This window comes from Cetorhinus maximus, chromosome 18 (assembly GCF_964194155.1).
Source record: "Cetorhinus maximus chromosome 18, sCetMax3.hap1.1, whole genome shotgun sequence".
Lineage (NCBI taxonomy): Eukaryota > Metazoa > Chordata > Chondrichthyes > Lamniformes > Cetorhinidae > Cetorhinus > Cetorhinus maximus.
Genome location: NC_135896.1, coordinates 79,690,808 through 79,712,913, shown reverse-complemented (window position 1 = coordinate 79,712,913; position 22,106 = coordinate 79,690,808). Strand labels below are relative to the sequence as shown.

Here is a 22,106-nt window from a genome sequence, read left to right as displayed (position 1 = left end):
CTTCAGTATCTGAGGAGTCACAAATGAATGAACATTCTGCAATCATCAGCGAACATCCCCACTTCTGACCTTATGATGGAAGGAAGGTCATGGATGAAGCAGCTGAAGATGGTTGGATCTGAGGAACTCCTGCAGCGATGTCCTGGAGCTGAGATGACTGACCTCCAACAACCACAACCATCTTCCTTTGTGCTAGGTATGACTCCAACCAGCAGAGAGTTTTCCCTCTGATTCCCATTGACTCCAGTTTACCAGGGCTCCTTGATGCCATACTCGGTCAAATGCGACCTTGATGTCAAGTGCAGTCACTCTCACCTCACCTCGGGAGTTCAGCTCTTTTGTCCATGTTTGAACAAAGGCTGTCATGAGGTCAGGAGCTGACTGGCCCTGGTGGAACCCAAACTGGGCGTCAGTGAGCAGATTATTGCTAAGCAAGTGCTGTTTGGTGGTACTGTTGATGACCCCTTCCATTACTTTATTGATGATGGAGAGTAGACTGACGGGGTGGTAATTAGCCAGGTTAGATTTGGCCTTTTCGTGTACAGGACATATCTTGGCAATTTTCCACATAGCCAGGTAGATGCCAGTGTTGTAGCTGTACTGGAACAGCTTGGCTAGGGGCACGGCTAGTTCTGGAGCACAAATCTTCAGTACTATTGCTGGAATGTTGTCAGGGCCCATAGCCTTTGCGGTATCCAGTGGCTTCAGCCATTTCTTGATATCACATGGTGTGAATTGAATTGGCTGAAGACTGGCATCTGTGATGCTGGGGACCTCCGGAGGAGGAGGCTGAGCTGGATCATCCACTTGGCACATATGGCTAAAGATTGTAGCAAATACTATCTTTTTATCTTTTGCACTGATGTGCTGGGCTCTTCCATCATTGAGGGTGAGGATATTTGTGGAGCCTCCTCTTCCAATGAGCTGTTTAATTGTCCACCACCTTTCACGATTGGATATGGCAGGACTGCAGAGCTTAGATCTGATCCATTGGTTGTAGGATCGCTTAGCCCTGTCAATCACTTGCTGCTTATGTTGTTTGACATGCAAGTAGTCCTATGTTATAGCTTCACCAGGTTGACACCTCATTTTTAGGTATGCCTGTTCCTGGCATGCCCTGCTGCACTCTTCATTGATCTAGGGTTGATCCCCTAGCTTGATGGTAATGGTCGAATGGGCTATATGCTGGGCCATGAGGCTACAGATTGTGTTAGAGTACGATTCTACTGCTGCTGATGGCCCACAGCGCCTCATGGATGCCCAGTCCTGAGTTGCTCGATCTGTTTGAAATCTATCCCATTTAGCACGGTGTTCATGCCACACAACACAACAGAGGTATCCTCAATGTGAAGACGGGACTTCATCTCCACAATTACTGTGCGGTAGTCACTCTACCGATACTGTCATGGACAGATGCATCTGTGGCAGGCAGGTTGGTGAAGATGAGGTCAAGCATGTTTTTCCCCCTTGTTGGTTCCCTCACCACCTGCCACAGACCCAGTCTAGCAGCTATGTTACTTAGGATTCAGCCAGCTCAGTCAGTAGTGGTGCTACCGAGCCACTGTTGATGATGGACATTGAAGTCCCCCACCCAGAGTACATTCTGCGCTCTTGCCACCCTCAGTGCTTCCACTGATTCATCAGCTGAGGGAGGGTGGTACGTGATAATCAGCAGGAGGTTTCCTTGCCCGTGTTTGACCTGATGCCATGAAACTTCATGGTGTCCAGAGTCGATGCTGAGGACTCCCAGGGCAATCCCCTCCCGACTGTATACGACTGTGCCGCCACCTCTGCTGGGCCTCACCTGGTATTGGGACAGGACATTCCTAGGGATGATGATGGTGGTGTCTAGAACATTTTCTGTAAGGTATGATTGTATGAGGATGACTATGTCAGGCTGTTGCTTGACTAGTCTGTGAGACATCTCTCCCAATTTTGGCACTAGCCCCCAGATGTTAGTGAGGAGGACTTTGTGGGGTCGTCAAGGCTGAGATTGCCATTGTCGTTTCCGGTGCCTAGGTTGATGCCAGACGGTCTGTCCAGTTTGACTCATTGGTGAGCAAGAGCATTGGTGAGCATTGGGGAGAACCATAGAAAAGTTATGGCACAAAAAGGCAATTTAGCCCATCATGCCTGTGCTGGCTGAGAAAAAAAAGTAACCGCCCACTGTAATCCCACCTTCCAGCACTCTGTCTGTAGCTTTGCAGGTTCCCAGAGTCCACCTTGGCTTTTCCACTACCCCCCCCTCCCCCAGCACCTTGGCTGCTTCTCCCCGCAGCCTCCACATTCAAAGAATCATCCTCTGCCATTTCCACCAACTCCGGCCTGATGCCACCACCAAACAAATTTGCCCACTCCCCTATCACCCCCAACAGCTCGTCCCCATCTTATAGCACTTCCCCATGTGATCACGAGGTGTAACACTTGTCCTTTTCCTTTCTTTCTTCTCACAATCCATTGATGGTGCCAGAACTGCTGAGTTTTTCTAGCACTTCTGTTTTTATTTCAGATTTCCAGCAACTGCAGTATTTTGCTTTAACTTATCAATTTAGTGACTGCATATTTTGAGATGATATTGCTTGTAATACTTCTTGTGATCCTAAGCTTCTTTCCGTGTATCAGATACAACCTTTCAGGAACTGATGTACTTGACAATGTTGCATATGCTCGAGCTTTCAACACTGATCACCAGACCCAGCTGTTATACCAAGCATCTGCCATGATGACAGAATCCAGGTACCAATTTGTTTAGCGTTAGCACTTGCAGTCGGACTGTTCAAAATCTGTTACTGAATTATAATTCACTTAATTAGTTCCATTTGTTTTTGTGACTCAGCAGTAATCTTGACCTATTAATTGTATTGAAGTAGCTGTTGTTCAAGTTCACATGGAAAGTCTCATGTGGATTATTCAAATATTCAGTACATGGATCAAACTTGCATTTAAATCCTATTCTGCACACAAATCACTGGCCTGTTTCAGGGTACCTTTTTGGTTCAAAGCCTTACTGCCCATTACACGTGAGAAATACATATGATTACATAGAAACAGGCCATTAGGTCCAATGAGTCCATGCCGGTGTTTATGCTGCACTCAAGCCTCTTCTCATCTTTTCTCATCTAAATCTGCCATCATAACAAGGTTCAGTTTTGGTTTAGCATAACTCCCCTACTTTTCAATTCTATCCCTCTAGAAATAAAGTGGTGTTTGGTTGGCTTTTTTTATGGCCTCTCTAACCTGTGGTGCAACTTCTAGTAATAGAATAATTATACTCAGATTCCTATGTTCCTCTATCCTACCTAGATTTGCACCCTCAAAGTAATAGGTGATGTCTCCATTCTTACTACCAAAATGTACTACCTCACATTTATCTGTGTTGAACTTCATTTGCCAATTACTCTGCAAGTTTATTAATGTGATCTGAAGACGAGTCATAAGGACTCAAAGCGTTAACTCTGTTTCTCTCTTCACAGATACCACCAGATTTTCTGTGGTTTCCAGCATTTTCTTTTTTTATTTCAGATTTCCAGCATCTGCAGTATTTTGCTTTTATTTATGTGGTCATTCAATTTGTTGTAGTCCTCCTCAATATTGACTCTGCCCCCTAATTTGCTGTCATCTGCAAATTTGGGACTTGTGTTTTTGATTCTGAAGTCCAAATCATGAATGTAAATTGTGAACAGTTGTGGTCTTTGTGGAATACCACTGCCCACCTTATACTATTTGGAATAACTAAGCTTTACTCCCACTTTCTGCTTTCTGACTTGAAGCCAACTAACAGTCCAATCTGCTACTTGTCCCCTGATTCCACGTTCTCTGACCTTATCCATTAGTCTATTGTGGGGCACCTTTTGAAAATCGAGCTGAATTACATCCCTTACATCAGCATTGTCTACTCCCTGTTATCTCCTCAAAAATTCAATAATATTAGTCAAGTAAGATTTTCCCTTTTGAAATCCATGCTCACTATTCATTATTATATTTTTTATTTCTAGATTTTTTCTATTCCCACCTTTAGCAAGGATTCAATTATTTTAGTAAGGATTCCATTATTCCAAATAAATGAAAATGTCAGAATATATGTTTTAAATATGGTAGTTATGAGTGGAGTTGAATGGGTATTACTGTTGGTTCTTCACCTTTTAAGACTTGAATTTGGATCTAGTGAAGCGTGCATCATCTCTGAATTGCTCATTTCTAAGTCTATAGGTGTCCTATAGGTGTATTAATCCAGGCCCCAAAGATTCCAGGCTTACCACATTGCAATTTCCCTGATTTGGCACACATAGTCCTTAAATGTTAGTCTGAAAATATAAAATAGCTAGTACAGGAAATGTCAATATTCAGATAGTAGCAGATACTCTTTTGAGTTTGAGTTCAAGGTCCATTGATGTTTCACTTAGCATCAGACTTGGGCTGATGAGTGACTTGTAACATTTGTGCTAGGCAATGACTATCTCCAACAAGAGAGAAACTAATTACCTTCCCATGGCAATGAAAAGCATTCCCATTGTTGAATCTCCAACCATTGATATCCTTTATAATAAAAATAAAAATATCTGGAAAATCTCAGCAGGTCTGACAGCATCTGCGGAGAAGGATACAGTTGACGTTTTGAGTCCGTATGACCCTTCATCAGAACTAAGACATATAGAAATGAGATGAAATATAAGCTGATAGAAGAGGGTGGGACAGGAGAGCACAATAGGGGGCCAGTGATAGGTGGAGACCAAGAAGAGACTGCCAAAGATGTCATAGACAAAAGGACAAAGGGGTGTTGACGGTGGTGATATTATTTAAAGGATGTGCTAATGGGGACATTAAGGGAAGCAAGCTAGCAAGTAACATCTCCTGATTCCCCAAAAGCTGTCCACCATCTACAAGGTATGGGGAATCAGGTGGTGAATTACTCCATGCCTCTGACCTGCTCTTGCAACAACAGTATCTATCTGGCCAGCACAGTTAAGCTTCTGGTCACTGGTCAGCCTAAACTTCCCCCCTCCTCACCGTCCAAGGGCCCAAACACTTCTTTCAAGTGAAGCAGCGCTTCACTTGCACTTCTCTCAATTTAGTCTACTTCATTCGCTGCTCCCAATGCGGTCTCCTCTACACTGGAGAGGCCAAACGCAGACTGGGTGACTGCTTTGCGGAACACCTTCGGTCTGTCCGCAAGCATGACCCAGACCTCCCTGTCGCTTGCCATTTCAACATACCAACCTGCTCTCATGCCCACATGTCCATCCTTGGCCTGCTGCAATGTTCCAGTGAAGCTCAACGCAAACTGGAGGAACAGCACCTCATCTTCCAACTAGGCACTTTACAGCCTTCTGGACTTAATATTGAGTTCAACAATTTCAGATCATGAACTTTCTCCTCCATCCCCACCCCCTTTCCAATCCCCCTTTGTCCAATAATTTATAATTTTTTTACAACTATATTTTTTTCTTTCCCCTCCTATTTTTTTAATTTATTTTGATCTATTGTTTCATCTCCACCTTTTAGCCCATTTCAATCCCTTCCCCCCACCCCACCCGCACTAGGGCCATCTGCCACTAGAAAGAAGACATTCAAAGTGCTGGGGACACTCATTGCATTTTATACAACATTAAATAATATAGACAAAGCAGATCTTGTACTAAGTGAGAGGGATAGGATCAGGAAACAAAATTTCAAATTAATTAAATGCAAGGCTTTTTACTCAAAGGGTGATGATTATTGTGAATAATTTCCAGATAGGATAGTGGAGGCATAAATCAGTGCATTCAGAATTCAGCTGGATTAAAGAGTGCTGAAGATGAATTTTGATGGGTCAAATAATTTTTCCCTGAGTACTTCTGATTTCATAGTGTCAAGAATTCTGTAATGGTTGCTGCATGCTGTTGTTTTTAAAATTGTCTTTCCAAATTGTAGATATGCATTGTTAATTGTGGACAGTGCAACAGCCTTGTACAGGACAGACTACTCTGGGAGAGGTGAACTATCGGCTAGGCAGATGCATCTTGCACGTTTTCTACGAATGTTGTTGCGACTAGCAGATGAGGTAAGATTTCTCATAACATTTTTACCATTTCGAATTCAGAGATACATTTGTGAACCAATGTTAGTAGGAATTAGGCCAGTCATTTTGTGAGGGTCAAGATGGAGTAGACCTGTAATAAATGATTGAAGTAAACGATGAAAAAAGAAAAATACAAGATAATACTGCTTTGAGTTGGGAATCACTGCTAGCAAGCTTGCAAACATTTTGTGTGAATATTAAACCTTGCAGGGGGCGGGCAACCTTTGGATGCTGGGGATTCTCAATAAGTAGAATCCAAATTATTGAAAAATTGAAAGCATTCCAGACTGCAAAATGTTTACCCTACACCATATTATTTAAAACTGTTTTGTTCCTGGACCAGAATAGTTGGGGGATAAGCTTCCAGGAATGTTCTCCAGAACAGACATTTACAGCACAGCGGAGGCTATTTAATCGATATTGTCTGCAGTAGCTCTTTCCTAGACCAATGTAACTAATCCTACAGCCGTGTTCTCCTTGTAACCTTGTGTCTGCCAATGCTTCACATATTTCTCCACTTTCATGTGATATAATTTCTGCCTCACTAATTCCTGTAGCAAAGAATTCCATGCTCCAACATCTCTATTATAGAATATTTGCTGCTAACCTTTACTTATTCTGATCATTGACTTTCATCACTAGCTTCCTGTCCAATGTATTAGAATTTGTTCCTAGTTGTAATACTCGGAGACATTTATGACAATGAACAGTGCTTTATTGAATGTACACACAGACACGAGCAAACACTGACTACTGCAGTGAGTAATGTGTCACACAATATAGCCCCCACACAGCAGCACTCCAAAAGCACAAAAGTTCTTCTGACTAAAGTTCTTACCTAGGCATATCATTACATCATTCCCCCCCTTTTGAGTAAAGAACAATGGATGTCACTAACAAGTTTACTGTGTCAAAAATTAGGACTTTTAAACTAGTCAGTAACTGGAAAGTAACATTAAAATGTTCACTTTTTTAACATATCACATGAACTTCCTAATCAGTTAGCTAATACAAAGATTCTTTCTCTAAGGCAACTAGCTACGTGTCAGCTATATCAGGTTTCATAGTCTCTGTAGCGTACCAGTTTTCTAACAATCCAGCCTCTAGATGTGCTTCTCTGTGGGCTGTGGGAATTGTTAGTTCTGGACATGTCTGCAACACCTCCAACATCTGGTGGATCTTGTGGTGTGTCACTAGCTGCTGAAACTTTGGAGTTGACATCTTCAAAGTCTTCCACATTTGAAGCTTGTCCCCTGATAGGTTTCAGATGGTGTCTGTTCTGGCTAAGGATGCCCTTCTCTGATTGGATTAGGTAGGATCTTGGCGTGTCAGTCGGTTGCAACACCGTCACTTTAGTAATCAAACCTCAGTCTTCATCTAGCTTCACTACAACCTGTTCACCAGGACATAGGGTGGGCAGCTCTTTAACAGAATGTCACCTGTTGTAAAGTGTCTGTAGCGTGCTTTAGTGAGTCGTCAGCTTTCCGAGATAACTTGAAATCGGGCCATTTAGGCAACAGGTTACCTTCTAGCGTGGGAACGCTAATTCTGAGCTGTCTGCCAAGCATGAGCTGTGCTGGGCTAGATCCAGTTGCTTGCAATGGAGTAGCTCTATAGCTCAGTAGAGCTTGAAATGGGTTGTCCTGACGCAGAATCTTCTTGGCAGTCTGAACAGCTCATTCTGCTTCCCCATTAGCCTGTGGATAATACGGACTGGTTGTTAAATGTTGAAAGTTGTACACTCTGGCAAACTCAGCAAACCCCTTGCCTGTGAACTGGGGCCATTGTTAGAGACAAGTTCGTTTGAACATCCCCAGCGAGCAAAGATATTCTTCAGTGTGGATATCACAGTGTCATTGGCTATGTTTGGTAAGTAAGCGATTTCCAGGTATCTAGAGAAGTAATCAATGACAGTTAGGTAGTATCACTTCTAGAGTTCGCTTATATGAGCTCCCACTCTCTTCCAAGCTCTTTCTAGCAGTGGTGTGGTCATCAGTGGCTCCCTCTGTTGGGTGGGTTTGGCTATTTGACAAACTCTACATGTTTCCACCCTAGTTTCTATGTCCTTCCTGACACCAGGCCACCATACATTCAGTTTGGCTCTCATCACTTGGTGATGCCTCGATGGACGTTGTGCAACCATTCCTTAATCTTGCTATGTAAATTCCTTGGGATGGTTATTCGGTTGCCATGCAGCAGAAATCCTCTTGACTCTGAGAGGCAGTCTTTCTGGATTAATTAAGCCTTTACATTCTCTGGCACTTTAGCTGCATATCTTGGCCGTCCAGACCTGACAGTGGATCACAGTCTGCAGGTCAGAGTCCGTACTTGTCAGCTGCTTCACTAATTTTAGTTTCGTTTTGGACACTAGTTGTGCAGAATGTGCTACGTCCTCATACATGTCAGCTTCTGCATTCAAGTCAGCCAAATCAAGTTGGACGGCAGGTGGAGGATGTCTTGACACTGTGTCTGCCACAAGTGCCTTCCAGGGCTTGTGGGTTGTATCTCATCATCCGCATTAGAAGTTGTTGGCAGCGCAATGGTATGCAGTCGAAGTCTCTGCTATTAATCAAAGGGATGAAAGGCTTATGATCTGTGTGGAGTGTGAATGTATCTAGGCCATACAGATACTTAAATTTCTCACAAGCCCAAACAGCTGCTAAGCACTCCTTCTCAATTTGTGCATACCACATTTCTGCGTCTGTCAGGGTTCTGGAGCAATAAGCGGCAGGTTTCAACTCTCCACTGTGGTTCTGCAGTAGGACTCCATCGAGGCTGTAGCTGCTTGCATCAGCGCTGACAACAGTAGGCTTTGTACTGTCATTGAAGGCTAACACAGGAGCCTCTGAAATCAGGTTTTTGACCTTCCCAAAGGCTTGCTTTTGTGTTGGTGTCCAGTTCCAGCATGCATCACTCCTCAACAGTGCAGTCAAGGGTCTTGTGACATCAAAAAGGTTGGGCAGGAACTTGCCAAGGTAATGTATTCTGCCTAGAGTCCTGCGCAATTCTGAGACATTCTCTGGAGGCATCATCTCCACGATGGCCTGGACCTTCTGAGGGTCTAGGTGTATGCCATGCTTGTCGATGTAATGTCCAAGGAAATGCAGTTGTGTTTGTTGAATCGAGCATTTCTCTTCATTGAGCTTCAGGCTGGTGACATCAAGGGCCTGCAATGCTTGAGACAGTCTTCTGTCATGTTCCCATTCAGTCGTGCCATAGATCAGAATGTCATCCATGTACACAGCAATGCCCTCTTGATGTCAAAACAGATCTGTCATCTCTCTTTGAAAGATTTCTGGTGCACTGGTAATACCAAAAGGCAATCTGCGGAAGAAATACCTGCCAAATGGAGTTATAAATGTGGTCAGCTTAGCACAATCCTCATGCAGTGGAATTTGCCAGAATCTGCTTGCAGCATCCAGCAATGAAAACACTCGGGCATTGGGTAGCTTTGGGAGGATCTTATCAAGTGTTGGAAGGATGTATTTTTCTCTCAGTACTGCCTTGTTAAGTCTTTTGAGATCAACGCAGATTCTAATTGATGCATTTTTCTTTGGCACAGGTACCATCGGGGCACACCATCCAGTGGGCTCTTTAATCTCTTCAGTGACACCACAGTTGATCATATGTTCCAATTCTTTTCTGACTTTGGGGAGCATCGGCAGTGAAATTCTCTTTGCACTTGGAATACTGTAGGGCTCTGCACCTTCTTTAAGGCCTCGCTTAACTGTCGTGAACTTAAGCAGGCCAATTTCTCCAAAGATATCACAGTGGACTTTGTCAACTTGCTGGACTAAGCCCATTACTGCGACCACATCATGTGCTAGCAAATTATTCAATGATGCCCCATTAATCACATACACAGTAAACTTGTAGTGTCTCGCTTTATACTGTGTTTTTGCAAGGAATTTCCATTGGCATTGCAGTTTCCCTCCTGGAATGTCAAGAGTGACATTAGTGCCTTTGAGCTGCGGGGGAGACGTCAAGGCAAAGTATGTTTTGTCACAGATTATACTACTGTCTGCTCCAGTATCTATTTTGAAACTCACAACTGTTCCTTGAATTGGAAGGTCCACTCTCCAAGGCTTGCTATTGTCATTTACGTGTGTGACAGAGCTAAGGACAGGACATTCATCTTCTTTGTTTCTCACATCACCTGCAGTTACTTCGTTCACCACATGGGTGCGACAGACCACAGCAAAATGGCCTACTTTCTTACATTTGTCGCATTCTACATACCTTGCAGTGCAGTGATCTCGTCGAGCATGTGTTCTGCTACAAAATGTGCTGTCATCATCTTGTTTCAAATGTGCATTTTTCTTAGTATGCTCCTTTCTCTGTCCTTTTTCCATTCACTCAGCCCCCGATTGTTTATCAACTTTCCGAAATACTTCACATAATGCATTGCTAGTCATTTGTTCTTGCATCTCCAATTTTGTCTTTTCTGATGGACGTGCTAGCTGTATAGCTTTCACCAGTGTCATGGGCTGTAACTGTAGCTTCTGGGACATTTCTTTATCAGTAATGCCAATCACGAGTCTGTCCCGGATATTTTCCTTTTTCTTTTCCCCAAACTTGCATGTTTCTGCTGGTTCATTCAAACTCCTGTTATACTCTTCTATTGATTCACCCTCTTTTTGCACTCTTTGGTGAAATTTAGCTACTTCGTGAATAACATTATGTCTGGGCACAAAACATGCAGTCAGTTTCTCGAGCACTTTGTCAAAATCATTTTCCTCATCCACCTCAAACGAGATCATTTTAATGACTGCCTCTCCCTCCTTCCCCAGCGCATAAATTAGTGTGCATACCTGGACTTCACCAGGCTCCTTGTTCAGCTTGGTGGCGATCCTGTACTGGTGAAGGCGCTGCTCCATTCAGGCCACTGCTCTGGGCAGCTAAAGTCGAAATTATCTGGTGGGCTCAATTTTGCCATGCTGCTGTGTATCTTTTTAGCGTTGGTAGTCACATGTAGTTTGTCCTCCATAAGTATTTACACTTAGCTAACATATAATTCTGACACAATATTAAGATTTGTTCCTAGTTGTAATATTTGGAGATGTTTATGACAATGAACAGTGCTTTATTAAATGTACACACAGAATATAGACACGAGCAAACATGGACTCCTGCAGTGAGGAACGTGTCATACAATGTCGCTTCCACACAGCAGCACTCCCAGAGTACAAAGGTTCCTATGACTAAAGTTCCTACCTAGACATATCATTACATAATGGAAATAGTCTTGCCCTTGTTACCCCATCAAAACCCATAATTTTGAAATCTTACGTTTTTCTGTTGAAGTTAAGGACAACTGCATGGGTGTCCTTGAGAAATTTGATTGCTAAATTGCCGGATCCTAGTTGTGAATTCGTATTAAAAGCAGAATATGTTGGAAATACTCAGCAGATCAGGCAGCATCTGTGGAGAGAGGAAGAATTAACATTTCAGATCAATGACCTTTCAGAACTGGTTCAGACAGTCTGAAACACTGTTTCTCTCTCTATAGATGCTGCCTGATCTGCTGATCGTTTCCAGCATTTTCTATTTCTTTTTCAGATTTACTGCAATTTTGCATTTGTATTATTAATCCAAAACCAAAGACACTTAACAGCTTTGAATATGTGCATTTGGCCATACGGTTTTGCGATAGTTTGCAATACAGCTTCATATTACATGCCATGAAGATACATTTTTTAATACAAGACTGGCACTACACCAAGAAAAGTGTGTTCCTACTGTTTTCCTGCACTTTGGGTCTGTATGCTTTCAATCAGCAGGGTCAGTTATGCAATGTGTTTGTAGTGTCTGTATCAATTGTCACAAAATCAGTTCTCACTCTCTCAAATAGTGATGTGTGCCACAGGGTTTTGTATTTTTGTGTTATTAACTTTGCTGGCAAAAACTTTGTTTGCTTTGGCTTTCTGAAATGTTAATATCCCCATTGTGTGTAAATTTAGTGGACCCAAAAGGGACATGGAAACTGAAAGAAGGATTGTGACTTCTATAACCTGCATTGAAATTGGAGCAGTGTGCATCACATCTTAACATCTTGCACTTATTTTTCTTCTAGTTTGGGGTAGCTGTGGTAATAACTAACCAGGTTGTGGCACAAGTCGATGGGGCAGCAATGTTTGCTGCTGATCCAAAAAAGCCAATTGGTGGAAACATCATTGCTCATGCATCAACAACGAGGTATGATGGAATTGTAAGGTGCTAAGTGCATGTTGGGTTTCTGAACAGACAGATGTGATCGAGCAGAGCTGACAGGACAATTTGCTGTTTGTCTGTGTTAAGCAGTTTGAAAACGAAGTTTCACAAGTTTCTAGATGGTAGAGTTAACTATCTGATTTAAAGTTTGCTTTGCACTGTTGGCAGTTGGAATGCAATTGACAAAGTTCAAGTGATGTGAGACTGTCAACTTAAAGTTGTACTTTCAGTTATTAATTTCAATTATAGAGTCATAGATGTCTACAGCACAGAAAAAGGCACTTCAGCCCATCGAGTCTGTGCCGGTCAAACAAGTACCTAACTATTCTAACCCCATTTTCCAGCGCTAGGCCCAGAGCTATGTATGCTATGGCATTGCAAGTGCACATCCAAATACTTCTTAAATATTGAGGGTTTCTGCCTCTACTACCCTTTCAGGCAGTGAATTCCAGATTCCCACCACCCTCTGGGTGAAAAAATTCTTCCTCACATCCGCTTTAAACCCCCTGCCCCTTACCTTAAATCTATGCCCCCTGGTAATTGATCCCTCCACCGAGGGGAAAAGTTCCTTCCTGTCTACCCTGTCTATGCCCCTCATAATTTTATACACCTCAATCATGTTCCCCTTCAATCTCCTCTGCTCCAGGGAAAATAAGCAATCCAATCTCTCCTCATAACTAAAACTCTCCAGCCCAGGCAACATCCTGCTAAATCTCCTCTGCACTCTCTCTCTAGTGCAATCACATCCTTCCAATAACGCAGATTCCAGAACTGCACACAATACTCTAGCTGTGGCCTAACCAGCATTTTATACAGTTCCAGCATGACCTGCTTGCTCTTATATTTTATGCCTCGGCTAATAAAGGCAAGTATCCCATATGCCTTCTTAACCACCTTATCTACCTGTCCCGCTACCTTAAGGGATTGGTGGACGTGCACACCAAGGTCCCTCTGATCCTCGGTACTTCCCAGGGTCCTACCATTTATCGTGTATTCCCGTGCCTTGTTTGTCCTGCCCAAGTGCATCTCCTCACACTTATCCGGATTAGCCCATCTGACCAGCCCCCTTCTATCCTCCTGTAATCTAAGGCTAGCCTCCTCACTATTTACCATCCCGCCAATTTTCATGTCATCCGCAAACTTACTGTTCAACATTCTCCTACATTCAAGTCTAAATCGTTTATATATACCACAAACAACAAGGGACCTAACACCGATCCCTGTGGAACCCCACTGGACACAGGCATCCAGTCATAAAAACGCCCCTCGACCATTTTATTTGATATTTGACAATTATTGATCAAAGTTCTCCAATTGTTTGACCTCCACATGTGGAAGTATCAATCTCCAACTGGGATATGGTTCCATGGATGTTGGTCATTCTCATACCATATCAAAGTGATCATTTTTCATGCTGGAGGCTGAGTTACTTGAATAGACAGATTTTTAAACTATAGTGGAGTCTAGGGTTATGGGGAACAGGCAGGAAAGTGGAGTTTAGGCTAAGATCAGATCAGCCATTATCTTATTGAATGGAGGTGCAGGTTCAAATGGTCATATGGCTTCCTATTATGTTATGTTCATATATGAACCTTGATGCTGAATATAGGCAGATTGTTCACTATGGAGGATAATACGCTTGATAATTGCTGGGTAATAATTAGGATGGAAACCCAAGCGGTTTTTAAAAACATTTTTATCAAATTCTAGGACCTGGTTCCAGAGAATTGGAAGGCAACAGTGTGCTAATTAAATGTCCCATTTTGAAATCTGTTGGGAATTACATAAGTAGACCTGAGAGATAATGCACAGCGTAGCAAACACTAGATATCTGTGATGAATTTGACCTATATTGCCATGGCTCAATGTGACCAGACTGAGGAACACATTTAGAAGATAAGTGTGGTATTGAACTCATGCAATTTTCCTACAAATGCATGTAAATTACTAGTTAAACCAAAACTTTATTTACAGAACATACAAGGTGCACTAGGATTGTGTGACTCCCTAGTGCTGTTATCTATTATTCCAGGTATTACCTAAGAAATGGTACAATGAATTACATTGTTTATGGCCCTGCCACTTGCATTGTTTTGGTAATGCTTATTATCCACCTTTTTGAGAAACCAGCATGTGGAATAATATATAAAAGCACTAGAGAATCACACAATGGCATTACCATTGCTGAATCTCCCACTGTCAACTTACTGGGGGGTTACCATTGACCAAAAGCTGAACCGAACCAGCCATTTAAACAATGGCTACAAGAGCAGGTCAGAGGCTGGGAATTTTGTGTGAGTAACTTATCTCCTGACTCCCCAAAACCTATCCACCATCTACAAGGCACAAGTCAGGAATGTGATGGAATACTCTTCACTTGCTTGGATGAGTGCAGCTCCAACAACACTCAAGAAGCTCGACTCCATCCAGGACAAAACAGCCTGCTTGATTTGCACCTGATCCACCACTTTGAAGATTCACTCTCCACCACTGATGCACAGAGGCAGCAGTGTGTACCATAAAGAAGATGCACTACAGCAACCCACCAAGGCTCCTTCGACAGCACCTTCCAAACCCCCAACCTCTACCACCTAGAAGGACAAAGGCAGCAGATGCATGAGAACAAAGACACCTGCATGTTCCCCTCCAAGCCACCTGACTTGGCGCTAACCCTTCACTGTTGCTGGGTCAAAATCCTGGTACTCCCTTCCTAACAGTACTGTTTGTACTTATACTACATGGACTGCAGCAGTTCAAGAAGGTGGCTCACCACCACCACCACCTTGAGGGCAATTAGGGATAAGCAATAAACACTGGCCTAGCCAGCAATGCCCACATCCCATGAATGAATAAAGAAAAGGAAACTCATGATTTTAAAGATTTCTACACCAGATAAACTATTGTAAATGTAACTGGCGCATTTCATCACTGCACTATTTTACTGCTTGTGTTCGCTTTGTTGCAGGAGTTTGTCTGAATCGCATTGCACTTTATGTAGTATTAAATTTCCTCCTGGTTGCTTTTTGATCTTTTTCTGTGAATATAGTGACCCCACTTAAACGTTTGAACTGTTCTCAAGTTGTATTCAATGCCAGCCTGAAACCAGTTGCTAGCAGGTGTATGACACAATTAGAGCTATGGTTGAGCTGTCACATTTTCTGTGCTGAAGTCCCTTTCCACGAGACTTCCCAGTGAGAATGCAGCTATGATTGAAAAAGCAATATGTGGAGAACTGTGGACAAGAATCAGCCTCCTCTTACCTTATCGTACAGTAATTGGTGACCTGAACCTGCTCTGTCACCTGTTTTAAATGTTTCATTTTAATAAATGAAGTATTTGTTGTGAAATGCAAATAAGGACCTTGCGACACATAGTCAGATTCTGTTTATCAAGACTACTCCTTTAAACTCTCCCTTTTCCCTCCATTTCCAAGTCCTTAATCTTAATGAGGCTTTCTTACTTATCACCCGTTACCCTTTGATATAACACTCCTGCGATAGACTTACTAATTTGCTCGCTTGTACCAAATCAGCCACCATCTTCCCCCATTGACATTATCAATGTAATGGTGTAGGATCAGTTTTCATATGTATATTAATGACACCCAGCCCATTTATTCTCCTTGACTGCATCCATGCTGTTAGGCTTATTCCCAAATTATTGTGGATGAATCACAACTTCCTCCAACTAAACATCAGGAAAACTGAGTTAATTGATTTTTGTCACCTGCAACAAATTGTGTTGGCAGAAGGCCAGGCACTTCACTGCAGAAAATGTGAAAGTTTAATCACAGCTTCCTTGCTGCTGTCATCAGTCCTTTCCTGGCTCCCATCAGTTTGACCCAGACCACGTCAAACCTTAGACACCAGTTCAACCTTGATCAGAGCCTCAAACCCAATGTCCAGTTCATTACCAAGACTGTTTATTTCCATCTCTGCAATAATTGCCACCTTCCACTCATCAAAACCCATCTGCCACCAATTTGCTTACCTCTGCTTTTGAAAGCCTCTGGACTTTTCCTAAAGTCTCCCTTGCTGGCCTTTTACCCTCCTACTCTCTGCAAAGTCTAAAAGTTCTAAAAGGCTGCTTTCTGGAACTTAACCTTCACCATTTAGCTCACCCGTAACCTTTCTGTTGGCCTACATTGGTTCCCATTCCCTTAAGCAAAATTTCAAGTTCTTGTCTTTCAAATCCCTTGAGGCCATGCCCCAGCCTATTTTTGCAACTTCCTTTAATTTACTACTCCTGCCATATCAATTGATCCTCTAACTTTGGCTTTTCCCTATATGCCTTCCCGTTGCCCCATCATTGATGGAAGAACCTTTAGCTACCCTCAACTTGTTCTCTGGAAGTGTCTTCTGAAACTCCTCAGCTTCTCCTCTCTCCACCCTTAAATAAAAACTCTTTTCAAAAGTCACCTTTTCAGCCAAGCTTTTGATAACCCTCAGTGTCCATCTACCTAGCTATTCCTAATATTTTCTCCCCCCTCTATTTGGCTCCTCTTCTACAGTAAAGGCTGTGTACAAATGGATTTTGTGTCTCTCAAGACATTGTACTTGACCACACCTGGAGTATCCAACTCGATTACTTCACATTGGCGAACTTGTGCCCTTGTTTTTCTGCCAGATTCTTCTCTTCCTCCTCTATTAAACATTCACATTTTCCCTGGAATGGGTTGTTTGGTATTCATTAGTATTCAATTATTATTGAAATATTGATGTGTTGACAAGTTAGTCCGCCCTGGAAGTTGATCCTGTCCTTAGCCAACATCCAGTTATGAATTTCTAGCAGAGATTGCCTGATAGCTATAACGAGCAGCGACTCTAGCTGATCTTCACCCCCAAATCCACGTAACTAAGGCCAATTATAGCATCCTTCTGTTTCTCTGAGAACTAATCCAAAACCTGTCAGGATTTGAACCATTGTGACTCAGCTGCTTACTGAATTAACTAACTGAGTCATGAGGGGAACCTTTAAGTTGCCTTTTTGAAGTAATAGGGACTAAATATTCTTGTGAATGAAAAATAAAGGATGGTGCAAAGGCATTGCCCAGTTTACTTAAAAATTTGCTTTTCTTCATTTCTTTTTCAGGTTGTACTTGAGGAAAGGGCGAGGTGAAACCCGTATCTGTAAGATTTACGACTCTCCTTGCTTGCCTGAGGCAGAGGCTATGTTTGCTATCAATTCCGACGGGGTTGGGGATGCTAAAGACTAAATGTGAATGACCCTTCCTCGTCCTGTGCTGGAAGCTATCGGCAGCAAGCAAACACGCCCAGGACAATCAGTAAATACTGTGTGTAGACATCACACTAACGTGCTGTTAGTGCTTTGAACTTGTTGCGGCTTTCAGCTTCACTAAATAAAGCCGCATTTAATTGTTATCTGATGTTTCAGACAGATCGAATATTAAAGTTGGGAGCCATAGGGAGGATGATTTATTATGACCCCATGTTTATAACATTTGGCTGAGGTTAAAGTGGGCAGAGAAAACTACACTGAACAGAGATTCATTATGTGTTTGTGTTAAATGATTTCCAGATTCACTAGCTGCAGTTTCAGTAACAGTAACTTGAGCTCTGCTGTGTGAATCACCACTGTAGAGTCCATTGGTAGCAAACTGGAAACCTGTTGAATGCATAAGCTGGCACTGCATGATGCTTTTGGGTTTCCAAGTTTTATAGATAAGAAGTGCCCTTTTGGAAATGAAAGAAAATGAACCACATAGATGCCATTGAACAACCATACCAAATTGACCCACGTGCCTGTCCCATAGTGGATCACTGAACCTATCAATGCTGCAAGAAGACTATTAGGAAGCATATTCCCTTCTTTTGATTTTGTTTCTTTGATTCGTTTTAAGTAACGAGATCTGTTGAGGGTGTAGAAACGGGTACATTTAGCGCATAATTTTGTTAAACTATGTAACAATTAAAACACATTGCTTTAACAGAGGAATTTGCAATGCTTCTGTTTCTTAGTGCATCCTAAACAGGGTGCCATTTACCTTTTATACATAAGGCTAATAAAAGGCCATTCTTGGTAATGATGGAAAACTTGAAATTCATATAAATAAACTACAGTGACAATTACTTTAATTACATCAATGCAGTTTTTAACTTTGTTAAAATGTGTTCTTCAAGCTGAGAATCATTAGCAATGCAGTGAACCAATTTTCATTTTAACATCACACTTCCTGGGGAGATCTATGCTGTAGTGGGTAGCGTCCCACTGAGCCAGAAGCTCTGGGTTCAAGTCCCGCACCAGGACTTGATGGCCAAAGAAGGTGCATTCGTAATGCAGCCAAACAAGGTTGAGCATAATCTGCAATCCATCCAACATATGCCGATGGCAGATGTTAAGAGTGGGAGAGATTTCTGGTCAGCCATGTTATGTAAAGAAAATTGGAGCATCATCACTATTCATAGCAATTCAGACTCCTTGTGGAGAGGTGGGAGTGTGCCAGTTGGCTCAGTTGACTGGAGAGGTGGGGGTGTGCCAGTTGGCTCAGTTGACTGGACAGCTGGTGTAGATCAGATTGATGCCAATAGCATGGGGTTCCATCCCCATTCCAGCTGGGGTGTTCTGGACCTACCTCCTTGCCCTACTGTGGTGGAGGTTGCTGTGGGTCAGACCTGTCTTTGGGCAGAGAACTGAAGAAGTAGCATTGCTGGGTCAGGGTAGTGTGGTTATGTAGAGTAAAGCTGCTTCCATTTTTCCCCATTTATGTCTCAGCCCCAATCAAAGAAGAATGTCCTGAACTTCAGCAGTGTGAAATGTTTCAATTTCGCACATCAGCAATTGGTATTGACAGCCCCTCATTCGGGTCAGTTGCACCCATAGCAGCTAGGAACTGAATTGCAATTGCTGTTGAAGAGTCATACGGACTCGAAACGTTAACTGTGTTCCTCTCCGCAGATGCTGACAGACCTGCTGAGTTTTTCCGGGTATTTTTATTTTTGTTTTGGATTTCCAGCATCCGCAGTTTTTTGTTTTTATCTTATTGCAATTGCTCAGGTTCATTTCATTTAAGAACCTTACAAAAAGCAGATCTAATTTCATCAATCTGAGCAAGAATTAAAGCCAGATTTCAAAGGTGAAAGACCAGTGTCTAACCCAGTGGTTTAACAATTTATATAGATTTAACAATGAGCCAATTTTATATGGCTGAATCTACACAAGTATTTCACTCATTTTTAACTGATCAAATTGATTTGTTCGGTGAGGCACATTGGTATCTTGCAGTGTTCCGTCCGCTTTTGGATTAGTCATCTGTTAGTTCTGCAGAGGACAGGTTTTGTTTGGCCGTTGACACTGCGATGGCCTAGGCAACTGCAGGGAACCCATTTGGTGCTGGAAGGGTTAAGGGATAAGTTGAATTGTATGCCTAGGCCTAAGAGAAAAATACTCCAACCTTGAGAAACAATACCATCTTGTCTGACCACAGTTGTAGGATGAGCCCTGAGACAGTCCATTTTGTTCTTTCTCAGGCCGAATGTAATCAGGGCTGTGATAAGCATCTGTGTAACCATCTGTTGTGAGGGAAATGGAAATTTACTGGAACATGGATTGGTCAGTTAACTTATGCAAATATGCGGATAGGTTTGTTGCAAAACTTACTGATTGGCTGTAAAAATGTTTTTAATAAGTCTGCGTGTATTCTGCTACGCGACTGTAAAGTAGCTCTCATTGTGCTGTCTCCCTTGTGCACAAGTAATAAATGGGGTTTCTACGTACGAAATGATGCCTTGGTGTGATTAATCTCCGACAGTTTCTTGGAGGTTCCACCGAGATGACTAACCCCTAGGGTTGGACCACGGAGCGCTAGCGTTAGGACCTCGCGGTTCAAGACTCCTCAGTCCGCGGCAGCCCGATTTGGGCTTCTGGGGTTTGTTGACCCGCGATCTGTCTTCGCCTGCCTGTGGCTGACTCTTAGGGTAAGTCATCTATTTAAGTATTTAGGAGATTAGTTGTCGCGGTCTGGGACCGCTCTGGCCAGGATATACTCGAGGTCAGTAGCCTCTGGAGTTTAGGATATATTCGGGGTCGGAAGCCCCTGGAGTTGGTACTGAGTATGTGTGTGCGTGATTGCGGCTCGGGGTCCGGGACCCCTTGAGCGTATGAGTGGGCTGATTGATGAAAGTACATTGCGGGTCGGGGACCTGCCAAGGACTGGACTTTCTTAGTTATTAGTTAGAGAATGGGTAATATGGCATCAAAGAAACCCCAGGTTCCCCCTCCAAGGGGAACCCCAAATGCTTATATGTATGTCCATTATGGACCTGAAAGTGTCCAACATGTTTCTGAATGGGTTAAGTGGACCCAAGGTAAGGGAGAGAGCTTCCCACCAGATGGAACCTTTAATCAGGACAGAATTGAGCGCTTAGCATATGTTTTAAGGGAGGTAGGGAAGTTGGGTAAGAAGGTTGGTTGGCCTGCGTATGTCCAGTGGAAGAATGATTGGGACCCGAAAGGTCCGCTACTGAATTTCCTGTAACTTAAAAAAATGAATTGATCTAAGTTACAAGAGCTGTTTGTGCTGAAAAGGGAGAGAGAGGGTACCCCTAGGGGGTTAATGAGCAATTGACAAGCAGCAGCAGAGAAAATGTGAGCTTTCGTGAGTTTGATTGTCCCTATAGGTAGAGTCTTCAAGATCCCTTTATTCCCCCCACTGCTACTTGAAGCTTCGTTTAGAGTTAAGTTCAATATTATAGGAATATAAATACATACCTTTATATATGTGTTTGTTTGTGTGCAAGGAAGCATTTGTATGTGAGCTTTAATGTGTTTTCGTCCCTAAATTGTATTTTGTATGTGTGGTTGAGCACTTTAGAGTCGAAAGGTCCATATTAGATTAAATGAAAAGTTTATTCAAACATTCCAAAGTTTTGAGTATAAGGTTTGAGTTGAGATTTCTGGCAAAATCGCAATTTGAAGGTAGTGTAAAGATAAAACAGGGCTTGCCTTTGTTTGAGATGAACCAACCCTTGTAACCACCCCCTTGCAGACTAGGGAATAACCCTCATCATCAGCTTCCAAGCTGATTTGGGATTAATACATACGATTTAGTATTCTAAAATTCTGAGAAAAAAAAAATTACTTGAAATTCAGAAGGATTCTAGGAAAACCAAAAGACATAAACACATGGTCTAGATGGTTCCAATGGATAAAAACAGGTTTCTTTTGAAGAAATGAATTAAATATTAAAGGAAATCTGCATCCCAACAGCACTGTAATTTGAATTTGGGACAATCTTGAGATGTAAAGTGCAGTGAAATTTAACAGGTTACTTTTGAATCACTAGGATGCTATCTAAGATAAAGAATGTGTCAATAAACATACGGAAATTATAACTTGGATACAAATCAACACACGTAAGAAAGAGGTAGTTTTAATTTTGATAGTGCAAATTACAGTTCTTACAAAGTTTAAAATTTGAGGTTTGGTTCCTGATAATTTCTCAAAAGGGAATTTTCATTTTAAAAGGTTTGACAACAATTGGCACTAATTCAAAGGCTGCAAGCTTTTGTCTTTGTAAAGTCTGTTCCCAAAATATGAAGCTAAGCTCAAGTCATTGACAAAGTTTGGCAGAAATCCAATTTTTGGCTGAGTTAACGAATCTGGGATAATTCTAAAAGAAACGGATCAGACACAATTTAGTGGGTTACTTTTGAGACAATGAGATGTTTGAGAAGAAGATAAGGAAGCAAAACATGTCAATACCTGATCCCTGTTTTTAAAACTGTTATGAGAATATTTTATTTATTTTAAAGTCTCTCCAGGCAACCTGAACAAGATAAGATGGTAGCTGTTGCATGTGTAAAATGGTATGAGGCAAGTA

At 42.3% G+C, this 22,106-nt stretch overlaps 1 protein-coding gene across 2 annotated transcripts in view; it reads left to right on the top strand.

The window, feature by feature from the left end:
• The window catches only part of rad51 (RAD51 recombinase), a 121,860-nt gene extending 103,637 nt beyond the window's left edge, over positions 1-18,223 (top strand). For both annotated transcript variants that reach the window (XM_078563029.1, XM_078563030.1), the window contains exons 7-10: positions 2,623-2,736; positions 5,911-6,040; positions 12,132-12,253; positions 17,360-18,223. In XM_078563029.1, the coding sequence (XP_078419155.1) occupies positions 2,623-2,736; positions 5,911-6,040; positions 12,132-12,253; positions 17,360-17,483 (490 nt within the window). In that variant the 3' untranslated portion in view covers positions 17,484-18,223. The remainder of the gene's footprint in view (positions 1-2,622; positions 2,737-5,910; positions 6,041-12,131; positions 12,254-17,359) is intronic.
• Positions 18,224-22,106: the final 3,883 nt, after the last annotated feature.